The sequence below is a fragment of the Xenopus tropicalis genome, chromosome 3 (assembly GCF_000004195.4).
Source record: "Xenopus tropicalis strain Nigerian chromosome 3, UCB_Xtro_10.0, whole genome shotgun sequence".
Taxonomy (NCBI): domain Eukaryota; kingdom Metazoa; phylum Chordata; class Amphibia; order Anura; family Pipidae; genus Xenopus; species Xenopus tropicalis.
In genome coordinates, this window is record NC_030679.2 from 116,826,043 (window position 1) to 116,846,465 (window position 20,423).

General features: G+C 43.3%; 2 protein-coding genes across 4 annotated transcripts in view; one reads left to right on the top strand and one right to left on the bottom strand.

Moving 5' to 3' along the window:
* Positions 1 to 188: 188 nt before the first annotated feature.
* On the top strand, positions 189 to 11,617 carry rab11a (RAB11A, member RAS oncogene family). Its single transcript, NM_001016481.2, has 5 exons — positions 189 to 278; positions 7,286 to 7,481; positions 8,049 to 8,242; positions 9,842 to 9,922; positions 11,085 to 11,617. Exons 1-5 carry the CDS (start codon positions 239 to 241, stop codon positions 11,222 to 11,224), a joined length of 651 nt encoding a protein of 216 aa, NP_001016481.1. The 5' UTR covers positions 189 to 238; the 3' UTR covers positions 11,225 to 11,617.
* Positions 11,618 to 13,567: 1,950 nt separating this feature from the next.
* megf11 (multiple EGF-like-domains 11) overlaps positions 13,568 to 20,423 on the bottom strand; it is a 207,592-nt gene continuing 200,736 nt past the window's right edge. For 2 of the 3 annotated variants that reach the window (XM_018092496.2, XM_002938361.5), the window contains one exon: positions 13,568 to 19,209. In XM_018092496.2, coding sequence (XP_017947985.2) covers positions 19,037 to 19,209 — 173 coding nt within the window. In that variant the 3' untranslated portion in view covers positions 13,568 to 19,036. The remainder of the gene's footprint in view (positions 19,210 to 20,423) is intronic. The other variant, XR_004222063.1, reaches the window with a different exon arrangement.

Here is a 20,423-nt window from a genome sequence, read left to right on the forward strand (position 1 = left end):
TACTCATACATTAAGCACCTCCCGTTAGACATGAAAAGAAACATCTTGTTTGTCAGACTCGCACCATTGCGCTCAGTTGCCAGGTAACCCGGAAGTGACGGTTGGGCCGTTTCCGTGCAGGAGTGGGCGGAAGTGCTGCTCCTGTTTCTGGGAGGGGTTCGGACACTGCCGGGCTTCCTGGAGATCTGACGGTTGCTGCTGTTAGCCGCACATCGCGAACGTCAGAAGTACCGCGAGGATGGGTACCAGGGACGACGAATACGATTATCTGTTTAAAGGTAACCGGGGCTTGGGGGGCGACTGGCAGCCTCTGCTGCACACTCTGGAGGTTAAACCTCTCGGTAACAAGGATGTAGGCTGACGTTTATGGCGAGAATCACCGGCTGTGGTTGAACTTTAGGCTGTAGCCAAGCTATTCCCGCTCCAGCTGGAGCCTGTCAGGGCGGTGACACTGGGGCTGCTGGATTCCGTAAATGGAATAGTAGATACAGGGCTGGGAAGCCCAGAGTACATCGATCCAGGTTGTTACTGTGTGAATAGATCAGGTGATCAGGCTCCAAAGTGTGGGGAAGTGTTTTGGGGTCGTGAGTCAGTGAAGCATGGGAGGAAAGGAGGGTCAGTAGGGTGTTTGTGGCTACAAGGACAGGAAACCCTTTTCTTTTCTAGGGGAAGTCGTTGGGAAATAGAAATAGAAGGAAGTATCTGTGCTACATTTGCTACAGGGGCACAGAGACAACATTGTTTTTCTCCAGTGTTAATAAAATACGAAAGTCTGCCTGACAGCTGCCTTCCATCCATTGGATGGTGTTCAGTGAAACTCACACTTCCTTGGGTCATGTGACACATGTGACATCACTATGTGCCAGTTCTAACTCATGACCTCATAAAGCCTTGGCTATGAGGGTGTATTTAAGGCGGAATTCATGGCTTTTGGTGTTGTATTTTTATTAAAAGGGATTGATGATGTAGTGGGGTAATGAAGCAAAAGCATTTTAGGGTTCAGCTAAACTCTGGGAATATGGGGATACACTGTAACAGATTATCAGTCTGTGCCTAACTCCCCCCACCCCCCTGCAGTCCCAGACGTTGCTTTCCTCTGTAGTTGCACCCATGTCATTCTTGGGTGGTGGTAGGAATTGGGTGTGTAGTTCCTCTGTTTTACTCACTTAAGGTGTTTAACTTACTGAAGGTATATCCTTTAAGGGCAAGGAAATATCCCTGGGGAGGATGCTGAGTGATTCAGTTCAGTCACTTCAGACTCTGGGCCCTTCCCTCTCTTTAAAAAATGCAGCAGCCTGGGGTACTTTCCTTCTCAGTGTTGCACCGCCGCACTCTTCCAGTGCCCCAGAACCCTCTGCTCTGCCTGGGCAAGTTACAGGGTATGGCACAAAGCATTTTTGGACGAAGAAGAGACCTGGACTTGGGTTGCATTGTGTCCAGCTCTGCTTGCCCTTTATATCATCACATCTTCTCGCCACTTAGTTCTCGGGTTACCATTCTGTTTATTTGCTCAGTCACATACTTCTCTTACGTTGCAGCTGCCCAGTGTACAGACGAGCGCATTAGGTGCAGAATCTTCCCAGCAAATCCAGCCATTTCCACCACACTGTGCTTGGCCAATCTCTCTTAATTTGTTTGTGATGAAAGTTATAATTCAGCAACAACTGAACTGGGATCGGGATTGCACAAATTTTCCATTTAAGCTATTGGGATTTGCACTCTGTTGGCAGAAGCAGGATGAGAGTTGCTAATGGAGGTTACTAGTATAATTATTCACTGGGTTTGGGAGACATTATGGCATTAGCTGTACTTTCAGCTCTGCCAGGGTTAAACATTGGTGAGGCTGAGAAGATGGAGTCAGACTTTCACCCTGCAGGTTGTGTTTCGTTCAGGGTCAGTGGCTAAAGCACTGTTTGACCTCTCGCAAGTCTGGAATGCAGGGTGGGGTAGTGAGGAAAGCACAGGTCTGCACAGGATATTAATTCATCAGCCCCCACCTCCTCCTCTTTCTATCAGGATAGGACTCCCACTTGTCAGCTGGGCATTTTGCTTTGCCTTTATTATTTCTGTCTCTGAATCCTTCAGGCTTTTTGCCAAATCCTTGCTTATTTGATTTAAAGGGGAATTCCACCCACATGCTGGTATTTTTGCCCTTCATTGGGTAGAAGGGTTTGAGTGGAATTCCTTTTTATTTCCCAGAGGGCAAATTATTTAAGAAAAAATAGCTTTATGCAGAATTAGGTAAGTTGCTGTATATGAGGCAGTTTACACCCGTGGGCCAAACAGGCGTGGGGAATTAAAAAAGAAATGAAATTGCACTGTAATTGCCCTGGGATTACACATCCATTGGTTATGGTGTGTGTCTTGCTTAGATCTCAGCTTGTAGGAGCAGTTAGTGTAAGTGCTATGGCTATGCAGGAGGGTTTGGGGGTCTATGAATTCTGTATGTTCAGAGAAATGTTGCCTGGCAACCGCGTGTCATGGGGGCAGTTTGGGGCTCCTCAGTTTGTGATCTCGACCACCAGCATTAAATGCCGGTGTGCCAATGCCCTGTGCTGCCCGAGTTCTCTGGGCACTGTCACTGCGAACAGCACATACACTTGCACAAGGCTTGTGTGCAGATCATGGGAGACTTGACAAATAGTAGGTGTGGTAGGTGTTGGTGTTCCATTCACTTATCGAACTGGAAAACTCCCTTCTCCTTTACCCCCTCCCCAAAATGTAACCTGTTTTATTTGCAGGCCTCGTGCACATACATGTTTAATCCCAGGCAGGTTGGTAGGTTTCAGTTACTTGGCCTGTTTTACTCACAGCCCATTTGTACCCACTGAGCTTTATGGGGTGACCCAGTTTGCACCGCAGTGTAAGTCTTTTACTCTCTCCCTCTCTGGGTTTGACCTGAGTGGCACCTAAACCCATGTGCCTATAATAATCCTTCTCTTTATACTGGGTTATGTATGTACCATGCAGGCTTTCCTTGTGCCAGATGGGCACTGACCTGCATCCTCAGCTGGCTATATAGCTCTGCCAGTAACTTCCCTCGGGCACAGCTTTGTGGCATTCTCTCAGATTTCCTTGCCTGCTGTACTCGGCTCCCTTCCCACCCAGCTCTTGCCTCTCCTCCCTGTACCTTTGTGCTTGTGTGTCACCCAATTGTTTCTGTGCTGATTCACCCATCACACCCTGTGAGCTCACCTGGAGGCCTCAAGCCCACATACTCATTGCATTGCATCACCCTTTATGGCACCCAGCTGGAACACCTATTCAGCACTGATACAGAAGCAAAGGTTAAAATGGGCCTGCGCAACATGGTGTCTTTTGTGTGTAGAGGAAAGGCACGTGCAAGCTCCTTATATAGGGTCTCCTTTTTTATTTTCTTGTTCTGGGCAGTGCCCAGTGTACTGGGAAGTCCATGTGGGTAGAAGTTTTCAGCAGCTCTGATAATCTCTCCAAGGTCCCCCCCCACCCCTCCCCGCTTGTCCCAACTTGTCGGCACGTCTGAGTCTTTATCTTCCTGCTTCCTGCCTGTTTGCCTGACTGCAGTGCTGCGCTGACTTGCAGGTACAACCTTGCTTGTGTCTGGGGTAGGGTAACCTGACCTACACAGGATAAGCATGCAGCGGGATGCCATGTGCATAAATTGCTGCAAAAAGAGGGCAAATCATAGCCAAAGCACATACAGATATGGGATCCGTTATCCAGAAAGTTCAGAATTATGGAAAGCTGTGTCCCTTAGACTCCATTTTAATCAAATAATTCAGATTTTTAAAATTGATTTCCTTTTTCTCTGTAAAAATAAAACAGTACCTTGTATATAAATAATCCTTATTGGATGCAGAATAATCCTATTGGATTTGATTAATGTTTTATTGATTTTTTAGTAGACTTAAGATATGGAGATCCAAATTATGGAAAGACCACTTATCTGGAATACTCTTGGTCCAAAGCATTCTGCATAATGGGTCCTATACCTGTATTTAGTATTTTTTAGAGATTATTCAGTACAGATTTATGCCCTTATGGGTTAAGCAGGGGAATCGGGAAGGAAGGGGCGGCAGAGGCAGATTATACTGTGTCTTTAGCTGGCCATACACGTGGCGATCTGACGATGTTTCGTGCGACCATCGGTCACACGAAACATCGTCAGATCCGCCACACACCATTCAGGGCTGAATCGGCAGGTAAGGAGGTAGAAACAATAGGATTTCTACCTCCTTCTGCCGATTCAGCGCTGAAGGGAGATTTTGGTCAGGTGCCCGATCAAAATTTTCAAACTGGTCCGATCGGCAAGTCGGCCGATATCAGCAGCTTCCTGCGATATCAGTCGACTCGCCGACATACAATACACGCACCGAATATCGCACGAAACGAGGTTTCATACGATATTATCGGTGCGTGTATCGCCACCTTTAGGGTGGCCAAACACGTTAAGATTTTCTTCTCTCCATTGACCGATTTTAGTGCGATCTGACAAATCCATCAAATTATCATAAGGGTAGGGGGCACCAAACATTCAAATGATCTATGAAATTTGCCCATTGTCCAGTTGTTTGCAGGACCAAGCAGGTAGTTTTCCTAGCTACAACTAGACTATATTTTAAAATGGTACTTTTAAACGATCGTTTCAGGATAAGCTTGGTCCTACGATCACTTAAAGATCTTTATTGTGTATGGCCAGCTTTAGGGCTGACCTACTGTAAAATAATGAGAATGCAGGACACCCTGGCTAATCTGCCTGCCTTAGTGCTATGTCATGGAGGGATGGGTGGCATTTCAGATGAATGGCCCATATGATTTAGGACTGGAGGAAGGTCGATAGGGACTTGGCCAGCATTTTAGCTTCTCGGCTCGTTTCCCAGCAGGTTCATTGAGATTAGCTGCTAGAGATTAGCACCCTATTCTGCTCTCTCCTTAGTGACTCAATATGGGGAAGGTCACATTCTGGGGCAAATAATTACCTACTTCATTAAAGAAACAACCAATGTAATTGCACATCTGAAATGCTACTTCCAGAAAACCCGGTCCTCCCTTTTACAGGCCACTTTACTCTGTAGAATTGCACTTACCCCAGGGGAATTGCTCTGCTTGTATAGACTTTTTGTACTGGCTATAAGGAAAATCTAGTCATAAGAGGGACATTTAGGGTCCGGTTCAGCTGACCACATCCCTCACTGACGTAATGCTGGACTGCCACATGCCCATCTGCTTTTCTGTAATGGGGTTATAAAAAGGAGGCCCGGGGACAACCTGACAGAGTGTATGACAATGGCTGTCTGGGCAAGTCTGAAACCGCAATAGAGTAAAAGGAAAATAGCTATATATCCAGCTGTTTAATATTTACACAAGACAATTCCATTGGGATTTGAAATTATTTCAGACTTTTAAGGAAATGAAGGGCAGGTAACTGTAGTTACACAGACTCGTGGTGTCCAGCCCTCCCACATAGTGGCTGGTTTAGCTCATATATATCATTCACCTATAGGCAGGCTTGGAGCCAGCACCCCACATTGGAGGCCATTGTCTGGGACCCAAGCACATAGGTATTATCAGCAAAGGTGTGGGAAATACAGAGGCACATTAGCACATTTACATTGGCCCCTTGACAGTACTTACTAGGGACTATAAGCTAGAAATGTCCTGTAACTGCTATGGGCCAGTCTTGGGCCCTTTGGTGGCTCAGTGGCAAACCTTTCACTTGCTTAGTACTAGGCATAAGCACTCTGCCCTTATAATTAAGGCCATTATGTGCATGCTGCTTCCCTGTAGATATCATATAACTATAATACCCAGCATCCCACTACAGCTAAAGGTAAGGAGACTCTATACTCAGCCTGTTATTCAGGGGCTGCTGGGGTCAGTGTTCCTGCTGAATGTAGTCTGCACTCCTTGCTCTTAGAAAAAGATGTGAGCACTGGAGAGAATTCTATAGAAGTATAAGGCTCTTGTAGGGAAAAATAGTTCTTCTCTTTCCAAGTAGATCCCCAGTGTACTGAGCTGGAACAGATCCCACAGAACAGATTGCTGATCCAGGGGAAATCCAGTACATAGAGAAGCTTGAAGCAGGAAGTGCAGAATTGGCCTGAGAAACATATGAGCTGGACCATGTCCAGTTATGGGTTCATCTCAGGTGCTAACAGCGTCTCAGAACAGGGCGGACACATCTGAGTAATGGAGCCAGGCCATTATTGGAGAATCACATTTGGCATCAGAGTACAAGAGCTTGTATAGAAACATCTTGTAAAGGGGAACTTCACCCAAAACTGTTTTTTTGTTTTCAAGCAGTGAAAGAAAATTCAATGCTAAGCAACTTCTCTGTATAAGTTCATGAAACACCTTCAGTGATACTTTTAAGTGTAATTAGATTTTGTCCAGCTGTTTATCTTCTGTGCACTACTGGTTCTTACTCCTAAACAATGTAGCAAAAACAGCTGACTTATCTGGTGGAGAACTGATATCTCTTACATTGGTTCAAGGGTCAGAACTAGGGAACATAGAGATAAACAAATACAAGTATTGTTTTCAAGTGCAAATAAAAAGTACTATAATGAGTGAAAATCATTAGTGCATATTGGAAAGTTGCTCAGAATTATATTTTCTATTATTACGCATAAACTATCCCATTATCCTAGGGACTTAAACATCTCATTGCAGATTTGCTGCCCCCGGCTGGTATTGTACGTAGGGCAATTGCCACACAGGTCCTACAGCTATACAGCCTGCTGCTATATTTGTTACCAAAATAAAGGCATTTCTGCAGGGCAGTCTGCTGAATGTGTGTGGGTCTTTGATTTGGTTTGAGTACAGGGTACAGAGAATAGGGCCACACTGCACCTATCTGTCACTAATCTTTTTTTACCCAGCATCTTACAGTACAGGCATGGGATCCCTTATCTGGAAACCCATTATCCAGAAAGTTCCGAATTACGGAAAGGCCGTCTCCCATAGACTCCATTAAAAGCAAATAATTCTAATTTTAAAAAATGATTTCCTTTTCCTCTGTAATAATAAAACAGTGCCTTGTACTTGATCCCAAATAAGAAGGCAGAACAGTCCTTTTGGGTTTATTCAATATTTAAATGATTTTTAGCAGACTTAAGTTATGGAGATACAAACTACGGAAAACCCCAGGTCCCAAGCATTCTGGATAACAGGTCCCATACCTGTACCAGCCTTTAAACATGGCCCATGACAGACAAATGGAATGTGCTGCCGGAGGGGGGTTTCCTTGTTTCTGCTCTAGCAGGAAATCATTCCCAAGCGCTGACATCTTGTTTGTTTCCTACAGTGGTTCTGATCGGAGACTCCGGTGTGGGGAAGAGTAATCTCTTGTCCAGATTCACACGCAATGAGTTTAACCTGGAGAGTAAGAGCACCATCGGGGTGGAATTTGCTACAAGAAGCATCCAGGTGGATGGCAAAACCATTAAAGCTCAGATCTGGGACACAGCTGGACAGGAGCGATACCGGGCCATCACTTCAGCGTGAGTCAGACTGTCAGGGAGGGGTCCCTGATATAGGGAAACTCCAAAATGTGGTCACGGCCTGCTTTGTGTCACATGATTGATAGCACTTACATGATACATATTCTTGTACCTATGCTATATAATTCAGTTGCCCATGTGAACAGTCAGGGCTAATTCATTTACTGCTAATCAGTCGTACAACACATTATTTCAGTGCTCAGCTCAATACTGAGTCATCTACAAACAATTAAAATGAGCCAAAATCTTTATTTACGTATTTAAATGTTATCTCACTTAGTCTTAATGACCATGCTTGATTATCATAATCGACATTCCCAGTTTTATGACCTGCCCTTGGGTGTCCTGTGCAGTCATGCAAGTATGGCGGCATTGAGTGCCTCTTTAATCGTTAAGTCTGTTAGCCTGAGGTCTCACATATATGTTATATGGCTTCCTGTTATTGAGACATAATAGTTCCTTCCACCTGCTTTTCCTGCACGTTTGTTTCCCCTCCCAGGGAATGCTGGGAATCATACAAAGCACTACCTATCCCTAGCACCCTAAGTCGTTGTACTTTTCCAACAGGTATTACCGAGGAGCTGTGGGGGCACTGCTGGTGTATGACATTGCCAAGCACTTGACCTATGAGAATGTGGAACGATGGCTAAAGGAATTAAGGGACCACGCAGACAATAAAATAGTTATCATGTTGGTGGGCAACAAGAGTGACCTGCGACACTTGAGGGCTGTACCAACTGATGAAGCCCGTGCATTTGCAGGTGATTATCTCTAGGGTATGGTATGGAGACAGAATATTGAGTTTGCCACCTTGTCCCCCAGAAACACGTCATTCTCAATGCTAACGAGGATTGAGCTAAAACTCAGTCAGTGAATGTGTCACTAGGCTTGTAATTAGCGCTCTTGCCAGGTTGGGTATAAACATTGGCCGTGCCACAACTGTCCCTGCCTAAGAAAGAATGAAAATGGGTAAATAGCTGTTATTACTGCAGGTTGGTCATGCCACATGCTGTATCCAGTAAAACCAGAAAGACTTGCGCATCCACAGAGAATTCAGTATGGCAAAACTTTATTTACGCCTGTCCTCTTGCAAAGCAATTTTCAAGGGAGCCTGTCATCAAAATAAAAAGTGTGCTTGCCCCGCAGGCTTTAGTAAATCAGGATTGTGTTGTAAAAATAAACCTCTTTGTTTACACAACAGTAGTCTAGGGGGTCAGATATTTACACACCACTGTTTAACCTCATATGTTGCATTCATTAGATTCATAACAAAAGGGAAAATTACTGCTAATTGTTATATTATCCCTTTGCCTTTTTCCCCCAGTCTGCAGTATTGTCCAGTAATAGCCAGTCATTTGTGTAATGGCCACTCATCTTGCCCCTTGGGTAATTCCGAGATAATCATTCAGGGCCTTTCGCATATGGACTGGTGGCTAAAAACTTTTATTTAAGGAATTCTGTCATAATTTTTTATGATATACTTTCTATTTCTAAATTACACTGTTTACATAGCAAATAATTCAGTCTACCATTTAAAACTGTATTCTTGAACCAACAAATGTATTTTTTTTAGCTCTAATATTAGTGTGTAGGCGCCATCTCAGTGCATTGTGCCTGAGTCTGAGCTTTCAGAAGGAGCCAGCGCTACACATTAGAACTGCTTTCAGGTAACCTATTGTTTCTCCTACTCCCATGTAACTGGAGGAGTCCCAAGCCAGACTTGGATTTCTTACTATTGAGTGTTGTTCAGATATTTACTGGGAGCTGCTCTCTTGCTCCCTTCCCATTGTTCTGCTGATCGGCTGCTGGGAGGGGGGGGGGGGATATCACTCCAACTTGCAGCTCAGCAGTAAAGTGTGACTGAAGTTTATCGGAGCACAGGTCACATGGCTGTGGCACCCTGGGAAATAAATAATATGGCTAGCCCCATGTGAAATTTCAAAATTAAATATCAAGAAATCTGTTTGCACTTTTAAATGGATTTCAGTGCTGGATTCTGCTGGAGAAGCTCTATTAACTGATGTGTTTTGGAAAAAAAAACATATTTTCCCATGACAATATTCCTTTAATGTATAAACCCGAGGATTGTTTTTTCTAGCAGAAACCTTACATTTAGTGACTTAACAAAAAAGTTTTCTATAATTGAAGTTTGGATGTGTCGGTGGTCTACTTTGATTCAAGCCCCAGGATTGGCCAAGTCCTTCAGCCCCATGGATTGTTCTCCCTACTGATATAAACACTGCAGCTCATACATTTCTCGGCTGGGCGCTATTTAACGATTTACACTTATATTATCATTCTCTTTTGCTGGACATGCAAAGCGTGAGCTTCATTTCAATCTTTCCCTTTTGATTTTACAGAAAAGAATGGGTTGTCCTTTATAGAAACCTCTGCACTGGATTCAACAAATGTGGAAGCTGCTTTCCAGACTATACTCACAGGTACGTTAAGGAACAAAATGTAAGAATAACAATAAGATTGTAGCCTTGGCCTTACAGGGCTATAGTTTTTTGGCTGCTGGGGTCAGTGACCCCTATTTGAAAGCTGGAAAGAATTTGTTTTTGAATTATTTCTCTTCTTCTATCAATAAATAATGAAGAACAGTTGCTAGAAATAGAACATTCCATAACATATTAAAAGTTAACTTAAAGGTGATCCACTCTTTTAACTGACAGGATTATCATGGTAACAGAGGCTGATTGTTCTCTTAGGTATCGGCAGCCCGGCCAGTGTAATTATCATAGCAGAGCAATCACTGTGGCTCTATTACAGCAGTCTGACTTATCCTGCAGGGTTTGCCGTCATTTGCTTCGGGTGTTATTATGATCCTGTTATGTGCATTCTGACTGCATTCCGTGTAGGCTGCCTACATACACCAATTCCTGACATAGCCCCGTGTTCTTGTTCTCTAAATGGCTTGCTACTAAGTGACTACAGGGAGTAGCTGTACAAATGGATTCTGAGGGGGGGACATAGCAGGAGTCATGCACCCAATACAGGTTCCCTCCATACAGATGAGAGGCAGGTGATATGGTGCAGAGCTGCTCTCCCAGAGTCCCATACCTGTCTATAGATAGAAGGGTGCCTGTGTGTCATTATATAATCCCCCCTCCAGTTTGTGCCGTGCAGAAGCAGACTTGCTTTCTCTCTTTAGTTCCTTTGAATTGTAAATGGCTTAAATGGAAACGACTGCATAATCAGCATGGCCGCTCTATGTGCCCCTCCACAATCATAACAAATGTCTTTGCATGCTGCTAATAATTTTGCCTTAAAAGTATTTGCCCAATGCTTTTACATTACCTGTCTGATCCCCCATGTTCCTCTATGAGGGGGCGGCCATATTTGTGCAGCAGAAGTCCGTTAGAATTAGAAACTATAACTGACAGGCTGGGAAGGGACAGTCAGGTTGGCAAAACAGTCAGGTTTAGGAACTTCAAGTAACAATTACTTACACAAGCAGCCCTATCAGAAAAGAACTATCAACATGACCTATAGGGAACTTTAATGTGTGTTTATATTTTGAAGAGCAGTTTTTTAGTGTCAGTATCACTTAAAGTTACATGGATGCCGCATTTCTAAACTGCCTTTCCCTCTTGTTTGCAGAGATCTACCGCATTGTGTCCCAGACGCAGATGTCAGACAGACGTGAGAATGACATGTCCCCAAGTAACAATGTGGTCCCCATCCACGTGCCCCCCACCACTGAAAATAAACCAAAGATGCAATGCTGTCAGAACATCTAATGGCTGCTGCCTGCGCTCTGCCGGCCTCTGTATATTCCCACGTCCTGCCCTGGACTCTTTTGGAATTCTTTTTTTTTGTTTTTTTTTTGTTAATATATATATATTTTTGTTTTGTGTGTACGTGTTTAAGAACTTTAATTTTACTATTCCATCTGGATTTTTACTTGTCTTAAATTCTTATGATTTTCTGTATTAAAGAAATGATCTCTTTCTCACCCTCTTTCACTGAGCCTGATTGTGCCCGGCCGCCTTTTCTATCTCTTACTCCCCCGCCCATCTTTCTGCCTCTGAAGCCAATGATTCCGTGATTCCAAGCCTAGCCCTCCCATTCACTCACACGTGTATAAAATATGAAATAAAAGCATGTTGCCTTCTGGAGGCCTTCTCTCCTCATACCTTGTGGCTTTACTTTAATGCAGCAGTCCTTGCTTTAAGGGTCTTCTCAAGGGTCGGTTCCTTAGAAAGGCTTCAATCAGCCCCTAATATTAGGGGATTTAAAGGGAGACACACACTGCCATCGGTTCCTTAACCATAACTGGGGGAGATCATTTCTGTACGTAGTGCCCCGAACTTCTGCCCTCATGTACCTTTGCCTCCATTTATGCTAGTGCAAACATCATTGAAAGGGTGGCGCTCTAGCTCATTGGGCAGTAAGGCAGCTTTAGCTTCTGCTAAAATATACTTTTCCAGCATGAATGGCCAATGTGCCCGCTGGTTATATTGACTTTGTATTATTGTACTAGAAACATGTAGAGGTAAATGTGTAATTATCTGTTACTCTCTGAAAGCCTGACAGCAACCCGCACAGCACACCCCCCCTTATACTCTGCACAGAGGGTCGCACCTGTCAGTGTAGCTACAGGTATCTGATCCATTATCTGGAAACCCATTATCCAGAAAGTTCCAAATTACAGGAAGGCAATCTCCCAAAAACTACATTTTAATCAAATAATTAACATTTATATTTGATATCCTTTTTCTCTGTAATAATAAAACAGTACCTAAGATATAATCTATCCTTATTGGTGGCAAAACAATCCTATTGAATTTCGTTAATGCGTATTTAGTCTGGTTCTGTAGAACTGGATTTACTAGACTACAGTGTAGGGAAAATGTTTGTTTTCCCTCCTAGATAACCCCTAAAGGCAAGTAGGAGGGAAGTAAGGCTGTTATGTGGGGATGAACTTTACTTACTGACCTATATATTTTTGGAACTGTTTGAATGGCTGATACGCTGTTTTCCTATATTCTGTAGCCATGATACAGGAGTCCTGACCAGAGTGGCCCTCCAAGGGTGGATTAAAAAGCTACTATACTACTTTAGCACATTCAGGGACAGCCGGTTGTGGCCCGAGCTCCCTTACCAAACTGCCTGCAGATGTGATGGATACAGGAAATGTAAACTTAGCAACAGCAGGAGGCCTTCCGATTGGATATCCCTGTAACACTGCTTGTTGGTAAAACAATAAAGTGCCATAGAAACTCATTCATCTGATTGGGGTGCAGGAGGATTCTTACAGTTAAACATAATATCCATTAGCCCAAGAACCCAGGTATGGTGATCAGCCATCTTCAGCTTATATTTTTCAGTAGCTCACTTTTAGGGCAAGGGGTGCCAGGTTCACAGTTGGGAAATTATTGGAATAGATAATGCTATCTTGTGCCTTAGGGCTCATACAGATGGGCATTTCGCCCTGCGGGGGAGTTCTCCTGAGTTCCATTGCAGGGAAGTGCAGGACAAAACGCAATCCATTCTTTGTTATGGGGCTGTGCTGACACAGGCGCATGTAAGCACTGTACATGGGGGGATTTCATCTTGTTCAGTTTGGCACTTACACACACCTATGTCACTAAAGGCCAGTAAGAAAAATGGATTGCCTTATGCATGTGTTTTTTCTTTTTTTGCCTTAGCCAGTTTTGGAGTCAGTTTAGTAGGAAGAGGTGCATAGTTGTAACAGAGAAGAAGAATTGCTTTGTGATGAGTTATGCACTGCCCAGAGGCGCCACTGAAGAATGTACAGAAGAGAGCTCAGCATGATGAAGTGCTGGAATATTAGAAAATATTCCACTGCTGTTAAACCTCCCCCTGGTGGCTAGTGCTGGCATAGCTGGCAGAGAAGGGCACACAGCGGCATGGTGTAAGGCACTGTTCTGACTGCCCATACCTGACAAGGCTCAGTGCTTTTGCTCCCCTAGGAGCCCCTACATGCTTCCCTCTCTCTTACCATTTATTGGAATAATACTCAGAGGCCTAAATGTGGGTAATGGAAGATTTCTATAAAAAATATGCAAATTGCAATGGAATCATTTTCAGTATCATTTAAAGGAAATGACACAGAACACTTCAGGAAATGTATCTTTTTATTTATATTGAATGAAATATTACACATTCTAAAGCTCCTTTCTTGGCTCTGGATTAGATGAGAAAATGGATTTTTGTGGGACTTTTTTTTTTGTAAAGAAAAATATTAGATAATACATGGGGTGAGGGGGAAATTCATCCTGGGGTCATTTATAGTTATATATTATTCCCTGTACAAGATCAAGACAAGAGAGGTACTTCGGTCAAATGCAGCAAGTGTATCTATTATTGCTGCAAAGGGATCTACGTTATTATAACAAATATAAGAAACACCCTTTGGTCATCAATCTGTTGCAGAACTACAATTCCCAGCAGCCCCTGTCCAACCAAGCTGCACATTATTGATCTGCAACAGTTGTACCACTTCCTGCTATAAGATTAAGTATCAATTACACAACAAATAGGAGCTGCGTGTTGTCCATTTCTTGCAGCCCAACTGACGGTCCTTTTCCCAGGTGCCCACTGGCTCATGTAAAGTGAAAAACCTTTATTTTCCTCTACTAGAAAAAAAAAGCACAAAACAAAAAGGAACATGTTTGTATCCCACTCACAAATTGCTACATCCAAAATAAAATAGGAAACCGGTGCTCAATTTATTTTCTACATTATAGTTGTACAGGGCACAATCAGCAGGGACATCTCAACTCCATGTTAAAATAAGCAAGCATCCCGGCGCCAGGGTGCGTGACCGACCTGCTTTGTTTCTCCTCTGAACTATTTCATTCCATAAAATTATAGCACTGATGCATGCCATAGCGTCTTGTAATGCCAAAAACGGTGGTGCGTTATGTGCAGGGGTTTTTGACCTTGGATGTCAGTAAAAAACATGGCAGAATTTTGTGGGGGTGCCAGATGACTGAAGGCTCAGGCACCCTTGATGTTCCACCATAAGTATGCCATCAGTTTCAGGCAAGGGCCTGCTGGCTATGTATCATTTCCGTGGGATGGGCTCACTGGCTTCTGGCTCACTGTTAGAGCTCTAGGGGACTTATTAGGGACTGATGCAGTAACCACTGCAGAACTTCAGCATCCAGTGCCACTCTGTCGGCTGGGTAAGCTGGCTTGCCAGAGGGATGGAGTGCTTTGCCAATGCCTATTTGAAATGATAACCTTCTTACACAATGTCTTCATCTGTCATGGATTTTTTTGGTTCCAGAATATCTTTGCAAAGCAGTGAAAACCTAGGAAGTTGGAGGTTCATCCTTTTGCTTTCCTATCATATGCACGAGGTGTGGGCATTGCTTCTGGGGGTGCATCTACCACTCCTTTCATGTCTTTGCCAGCAAAGCTGATGGAGGGTGCATAGAGTTGCTGGGGTGGCACCTTTCCTATACCTGCAGGCTTCAAGCTTCTTAAATTACAGTATTTTGGGATAAAAGTTCTGAATTCCTATAGGAACATGGCCACTCCCACACTTTGTAAGGTTTATATGGAATTCATTGCCCTATTGATTGTGCTGTGCAACATTCATTTATATACGCCCCATACATACATACATGTAGTACTGCTCACAGTGTTGGCCTGGGTTGTTTGGGTAATCTATTAATTCTCGTTCTTCCATTTACACTGAAAATTCTCTCTGAACCCCTCCCCCAGCTCCATATAACTTCCTGCCTCCCTGGATTGTCCTGCTTACCTGTGGCAATACATTTGGTCTCTGTTATTCCCTGTCACAGTCTCCTAAACTAACTCCTTCCTATGTTCCTCACTGGTGGGAATAAATAAAACACAAGTAGGACCTGGAAAAGGAAGAAAAGAGTTAATGCTCCATGCTCCACAAAGGGCAAAGGGCCCACTAAGCTCAGGGCCCACTTGGAAAAGTTCTGGTTTCCTGCCAGGCCAGTTCCATACTGACTGTGCAGCTGCCAGCAAATCACAACTGCAGAGAATAAATGTCCCATGTATGGGAGAAAGTTTTAACAATAAATTGATAGAAATAACATATTTCATCCAGAGCTGCAAGGACACAGGTTGTAGCTCTCTGCCCTTAAATAACAATTCCAAGCCCAAACCTAACTGTCAGAGAAATGCATCTGCCCACCCCAGAACCAGAGCATCACTTTGCCCCTTGTTTTCAGCCATTTACACCAATTTAATGCAAACATTATTCAGTCCTGCACGCCTAGTGATGCACAGTACAATGCCTGTTCCATTGCCGCTGATGATACCTGGAATGACTAAAGGTGCTTTCTCATACACATGGCTCCCTTGTAGGATTGGGGCTCACAGCACCCCAGAAGTTTACTCTGTCAGTGTATCTCGGCTGGTAGAGAAATGTCACTGCTTGTTCTGCCTGCCAGGGATGTAAGTGGCAACAACCTAGAAACACACATTCAGTTGCCATTTGTGAGTGTGAGCAATGCGAGGTGTCTCTCTGCCAGTGGAAATCCCAGCAAATGCCTTGTGTCCCATGGCCATTAATGTGCAGTAGGAACGTTGCCAGCTTCCTGCATTCCTCCAGGGTTCCATTTGTTTACAGGTATATGAATGGGTTACGCCTTTACTGCTGAATAAATGGAGTGCACTGATATATCTGTCCTTCTGTACAGTGATGTCTCCCCGATCTCTGAATGTAAGCGCATGGTCTGAAAACCGCTAATTCTAAGGAAATTTAATCCCATTCCTTGTACATGGAAACAGCAAAACTGTAGAATCATCTTTGTCCGAACCTTGAAACTGGAAATATTTTTCTATTTTTATGAATAATTATTGACCATAATTGTCTAAAGAGAGCCCTGGCCAAAAGGCCACATCCTTTATGTATTATTTTGTAAAAAAGAGCCAGGCCCCCCCTCACTGTCGGAATAAAAAAATATTCTATATTGCGTAAACTTCACAGGAATAGAATACACTTTTCTAAAATGCCAATGTGGGCATACATAATCCAATATGGCTTGTAGGTTACCAGAGCATTTGTTAAATCAGATGATTCTCATTCTGATAATTTCCCTCAGCATTTTTTCAGAACCAAACCAACCACCATGAGGCCAAAGGATCAAAGCTCAAAGGATCTGATCACTACCAAATGGCCTTTCTAGATTCTAAGTAAATGGTACAGTTTGACCAGTAGAAGTCTTTTCACTGTTCTGATTGTGTGGGATTAACATGGAACAGATGTTTGCTTTTAAACAGGTGAGCAGTAAGAGCTACCTGTTGATTGGTTGCTATGGGTTACTGCTCCTGGGCAAACTTTTATTATGTAGCCATGTATATCTCCCAGGACTCTACAGATAGAGGCGGACTAATCTGATATCATCTACACCAGGGTCCCCAACCATTTTGAACAGTGAGCCACATTTAAATGTAGAAAGAGTTGGGGAGCAACACAAGCATTCAAATAAGGTCAATAAGCCACAATAAGGGCTGTGATTGGCTATTTGGTAGCCCCAATGTTGACTGGCTGCCTACAGAAGGATCTGTTTAACAATACACCTGGTATTTATGCAACCAAAATTTGCCTCCAAGCCAGGAATTCAAAAATAAGCACCTACTTTGAGGCCACTGGGAGCAACATCCAAGGGTTGGTGAACAACATGTTGCTCCTGAGCCACTGGTTGGGGATCACTGATATAAACAAAGAGGCCACCACTGAAGAGCATATGTCTATAATAAATTAACCATATTCTCATAGTGGGTGTTTACTGAGAGGGGGATTCTAGGAATTACTAATCAGTATAACAGTCCATGCTTATACCTGGTAGCCATATTTATCACCACTATAACTGGCTTCCTTCCCCATGATCACTTTAACACAACTTAACCGACTCTTTACTTACACCCTGTGACACTTCTTTACGCTACAGGATCTGGCTTATTGCAGACATTGTTCATATTTAACATCCCCAGTGACAACACAACTTACAAAAGCCATGAAGTGTAGAGAATGATTGTGCACGTCAATGGCCCAATTCATTTGCACGCCCGCCGGGGAGCTTCCCACTGTGGTGCTGTCAGTGATTCTCATTCTAGCAGGCCCTTTCTGCCACTCCTGGTTTTACTGGTTTTCTGTAATGCTTTTCTGCCTATTGTGGTGTGCAGTATGAATGGCATGCACATTAAGTGCCTTTTGTATAATTATAGGTAGGGGGATAGCAAACATAGCTTTCCACTATAAAACTAGAGTAGGTGTGCAGCTCCAGGGTGAAGGGGCATTTTGTAATACAACTTACTTACATAAATCCTACTGCCAAAAAGAACCAACAGACCAATCTAACTGGCCTTTGCCCCATTGTGGTTTAAATAATTTCCATGCCACTGGTGCCACCATCCTTCCTGAGCGTCCCAATGCTGCTCTTCTGGGGGGCAACACTATCATCCCTTTCTCACTTATGTAAATTACAGCAGCTTTACAACCAATCACTAGCAAGAGCTTGCAGAGAATCACATGGGTAGTAAAAAGTACAGGTAATGGCAAGGAATTCATTTATCCGTGTTTCTTCTCAGTCTCACTTGTCTCGGGAAATTTCTTGAGAATCGTCTTTAATTACTTTTCAATATAGTCAGTATGGATTGCTAGTGAGTATGGCACAGCATAGGAACTCAATGGCCAAAAAATGGTGGATGGAGAGGGTGATAGTGTGCCACACATTCATTATTATTAGAATGGATCCATAATAATATGTTGCACTGTTGTAAACTTTCTTTAGTTAACAAATAATAAAAATATCTGTGTGACTTTATCCTAAAGAAGGTGATTTTTCCTTGAGAAACAGTCACTTCAATGAGATACTTTCGGTTTGCAGCGGAACCTGGACTGAATGGGAGAATCACAGTCTGCAAAGTCTGCACTTGAGTTTATGACAGATCTTCCCACTCTCATATCATTCTCACCTGAGTATGTCTGTTATTTTCATATATTTGGTTTTGATTATCTTTCGGACATGTCCCTCCCTCCACAATAGTCTTCTATGAACGATGGCTGCACTGCATTAACACAGGATTGCACCACATCTCTCTCTCCGCTGGCAACAGAGATTTTCCATAGGGAGTGTCAGAAGAAATTGCAACGGATGGATATTCCATAGTTCCACCAAGATCCAAACTAGCAGATATTTCCTTGGCAGCTGCCTCATGGCCAAGCTACTTATATCTTTCCACCCAAGTCCCAAGATAATAAACTCTCTTTGTTCACAGTGTCACAGGGACATCTGAATTCTATATATACATCTATATACAGTTGGGATCTGTGATTGCGTGTGTATATACTGCAGTTTGGCTTTAAATCACTTTCCATCACTCATTACCCCTGCCCAATACTTGGCTTGTCAGAACTGATGACAACTTGCATGGCCTTCCTACCCGCTGTATATGCAGTATATACACACAATGACTTGTCCTATAGTTACATCTTATTAGTATAAAAAGTCTCCTAATAACATGCATGATTCCAGAGATGCCAGACCCAACAAGAAGGTGTATTGCAGTTTTCCCATCACTGTCCTTGGTCTCCTCTATGTCTGCTTCTCCATCTGCTTGTCCCAGTATGTCCCATGAGAGGGGCTGAGCCGGACAGGGAGTAAGTCATAGTGGCTGGGTATGTGACTGTTCCTTGGTAAGTCGTACGGGTTCTGCATATAGTTGGGGATCTGATGCTGGGCTTCCTGCAGCAGGCTGAGGGTGGGCTCTGTGGATAAAACAAACTGTTAACATGCCAGGTAGAAATAACCCAACCAACCAAAGGCTGTAATCCAAGCAAAAAACACCTAATATTTGCAGATATCTTGCCACTACTATACTTTTATAAGGGAAACAATTGTTACATGTTGTTTGGCCACAGGCAGAGCATAAAGGTTTAAATTCATTGTTGTTATTCAGAAAAAGCACAAGGCAACCCTAATTCCCTGAGGCCTGAGGTCTCCTATTGATCTGCGCTTTCACATCATAAGGCCCTTAGGGCAAGTACATTGTTTCAGGTAAATGATAGTGGAATGGTTAGGACAGGACACCATTTAAATGATTCCTCGTTGATAGTTTTGTTGTGATATATCTGTATATATATATATATTCCTGGCAAACATATGCAGTCAGTGGTAGGTGCCTTAAAATGGAGACCAATATGTAAATGCTATTATACCCCTAATTTCCTGTCAAATTATGCCTAAAATACTTCTGAATATGGTTTCATGGAATTTCTGTGTAGAGCCTATGAGAAAACTTGATTGAAGCAACATATTTCTATGTTTCTCTATGGCTTTGCCGACTGGATATTTTAACAGTTGGATATACATTTATTTTCCATTTGTTTTATTCCCCAAAAGATTTATTGTAGATATAAGTGGCTCAAACTGCAGATTGCTCCTTGCCTAAGCAGGGGGGTATATACTGGGGGTACAAGCCAGGTGCTCCTGAGTTTATATAATATTTAAAAATGTATTTAAATATTCGGCAAAGGCAAAGAGGCTCTTTATATAGGGCACACTGGAATTCTCTCAGTGTATTCTCCCCAGTATGCTGAATTTCTATGACAAGTAGTGGTGAGGAGCACAATGCAAAATCACACGTGGGGTGGGGGGTATAGCGATTTGAACAGGGCCATTAATGCCGCTCCTAATACCAGGGACATCTCTCTGGGTTTTCTTATAACCTACGCCTGCTGGTGGAACCTCCCACAAGATTTCTAATGATGGAAACCTGTGGCCCTCCAGCTCCTTGCTGATCAGCTTCCAACTTCCCCGTCCTGGGTGTGGCCTTGGGGTGACTCAGGGTGATTGACACAACTGTAACTAATTCAAGTTGTTTGTAGGAAACAAAGGAATGAATGCAGTAAGAGGTATGTGGTAGCACAGTGCATCTATTTGGAGAAACAAAGCAGGCTTATAAGACCCCATAGTGCTTACA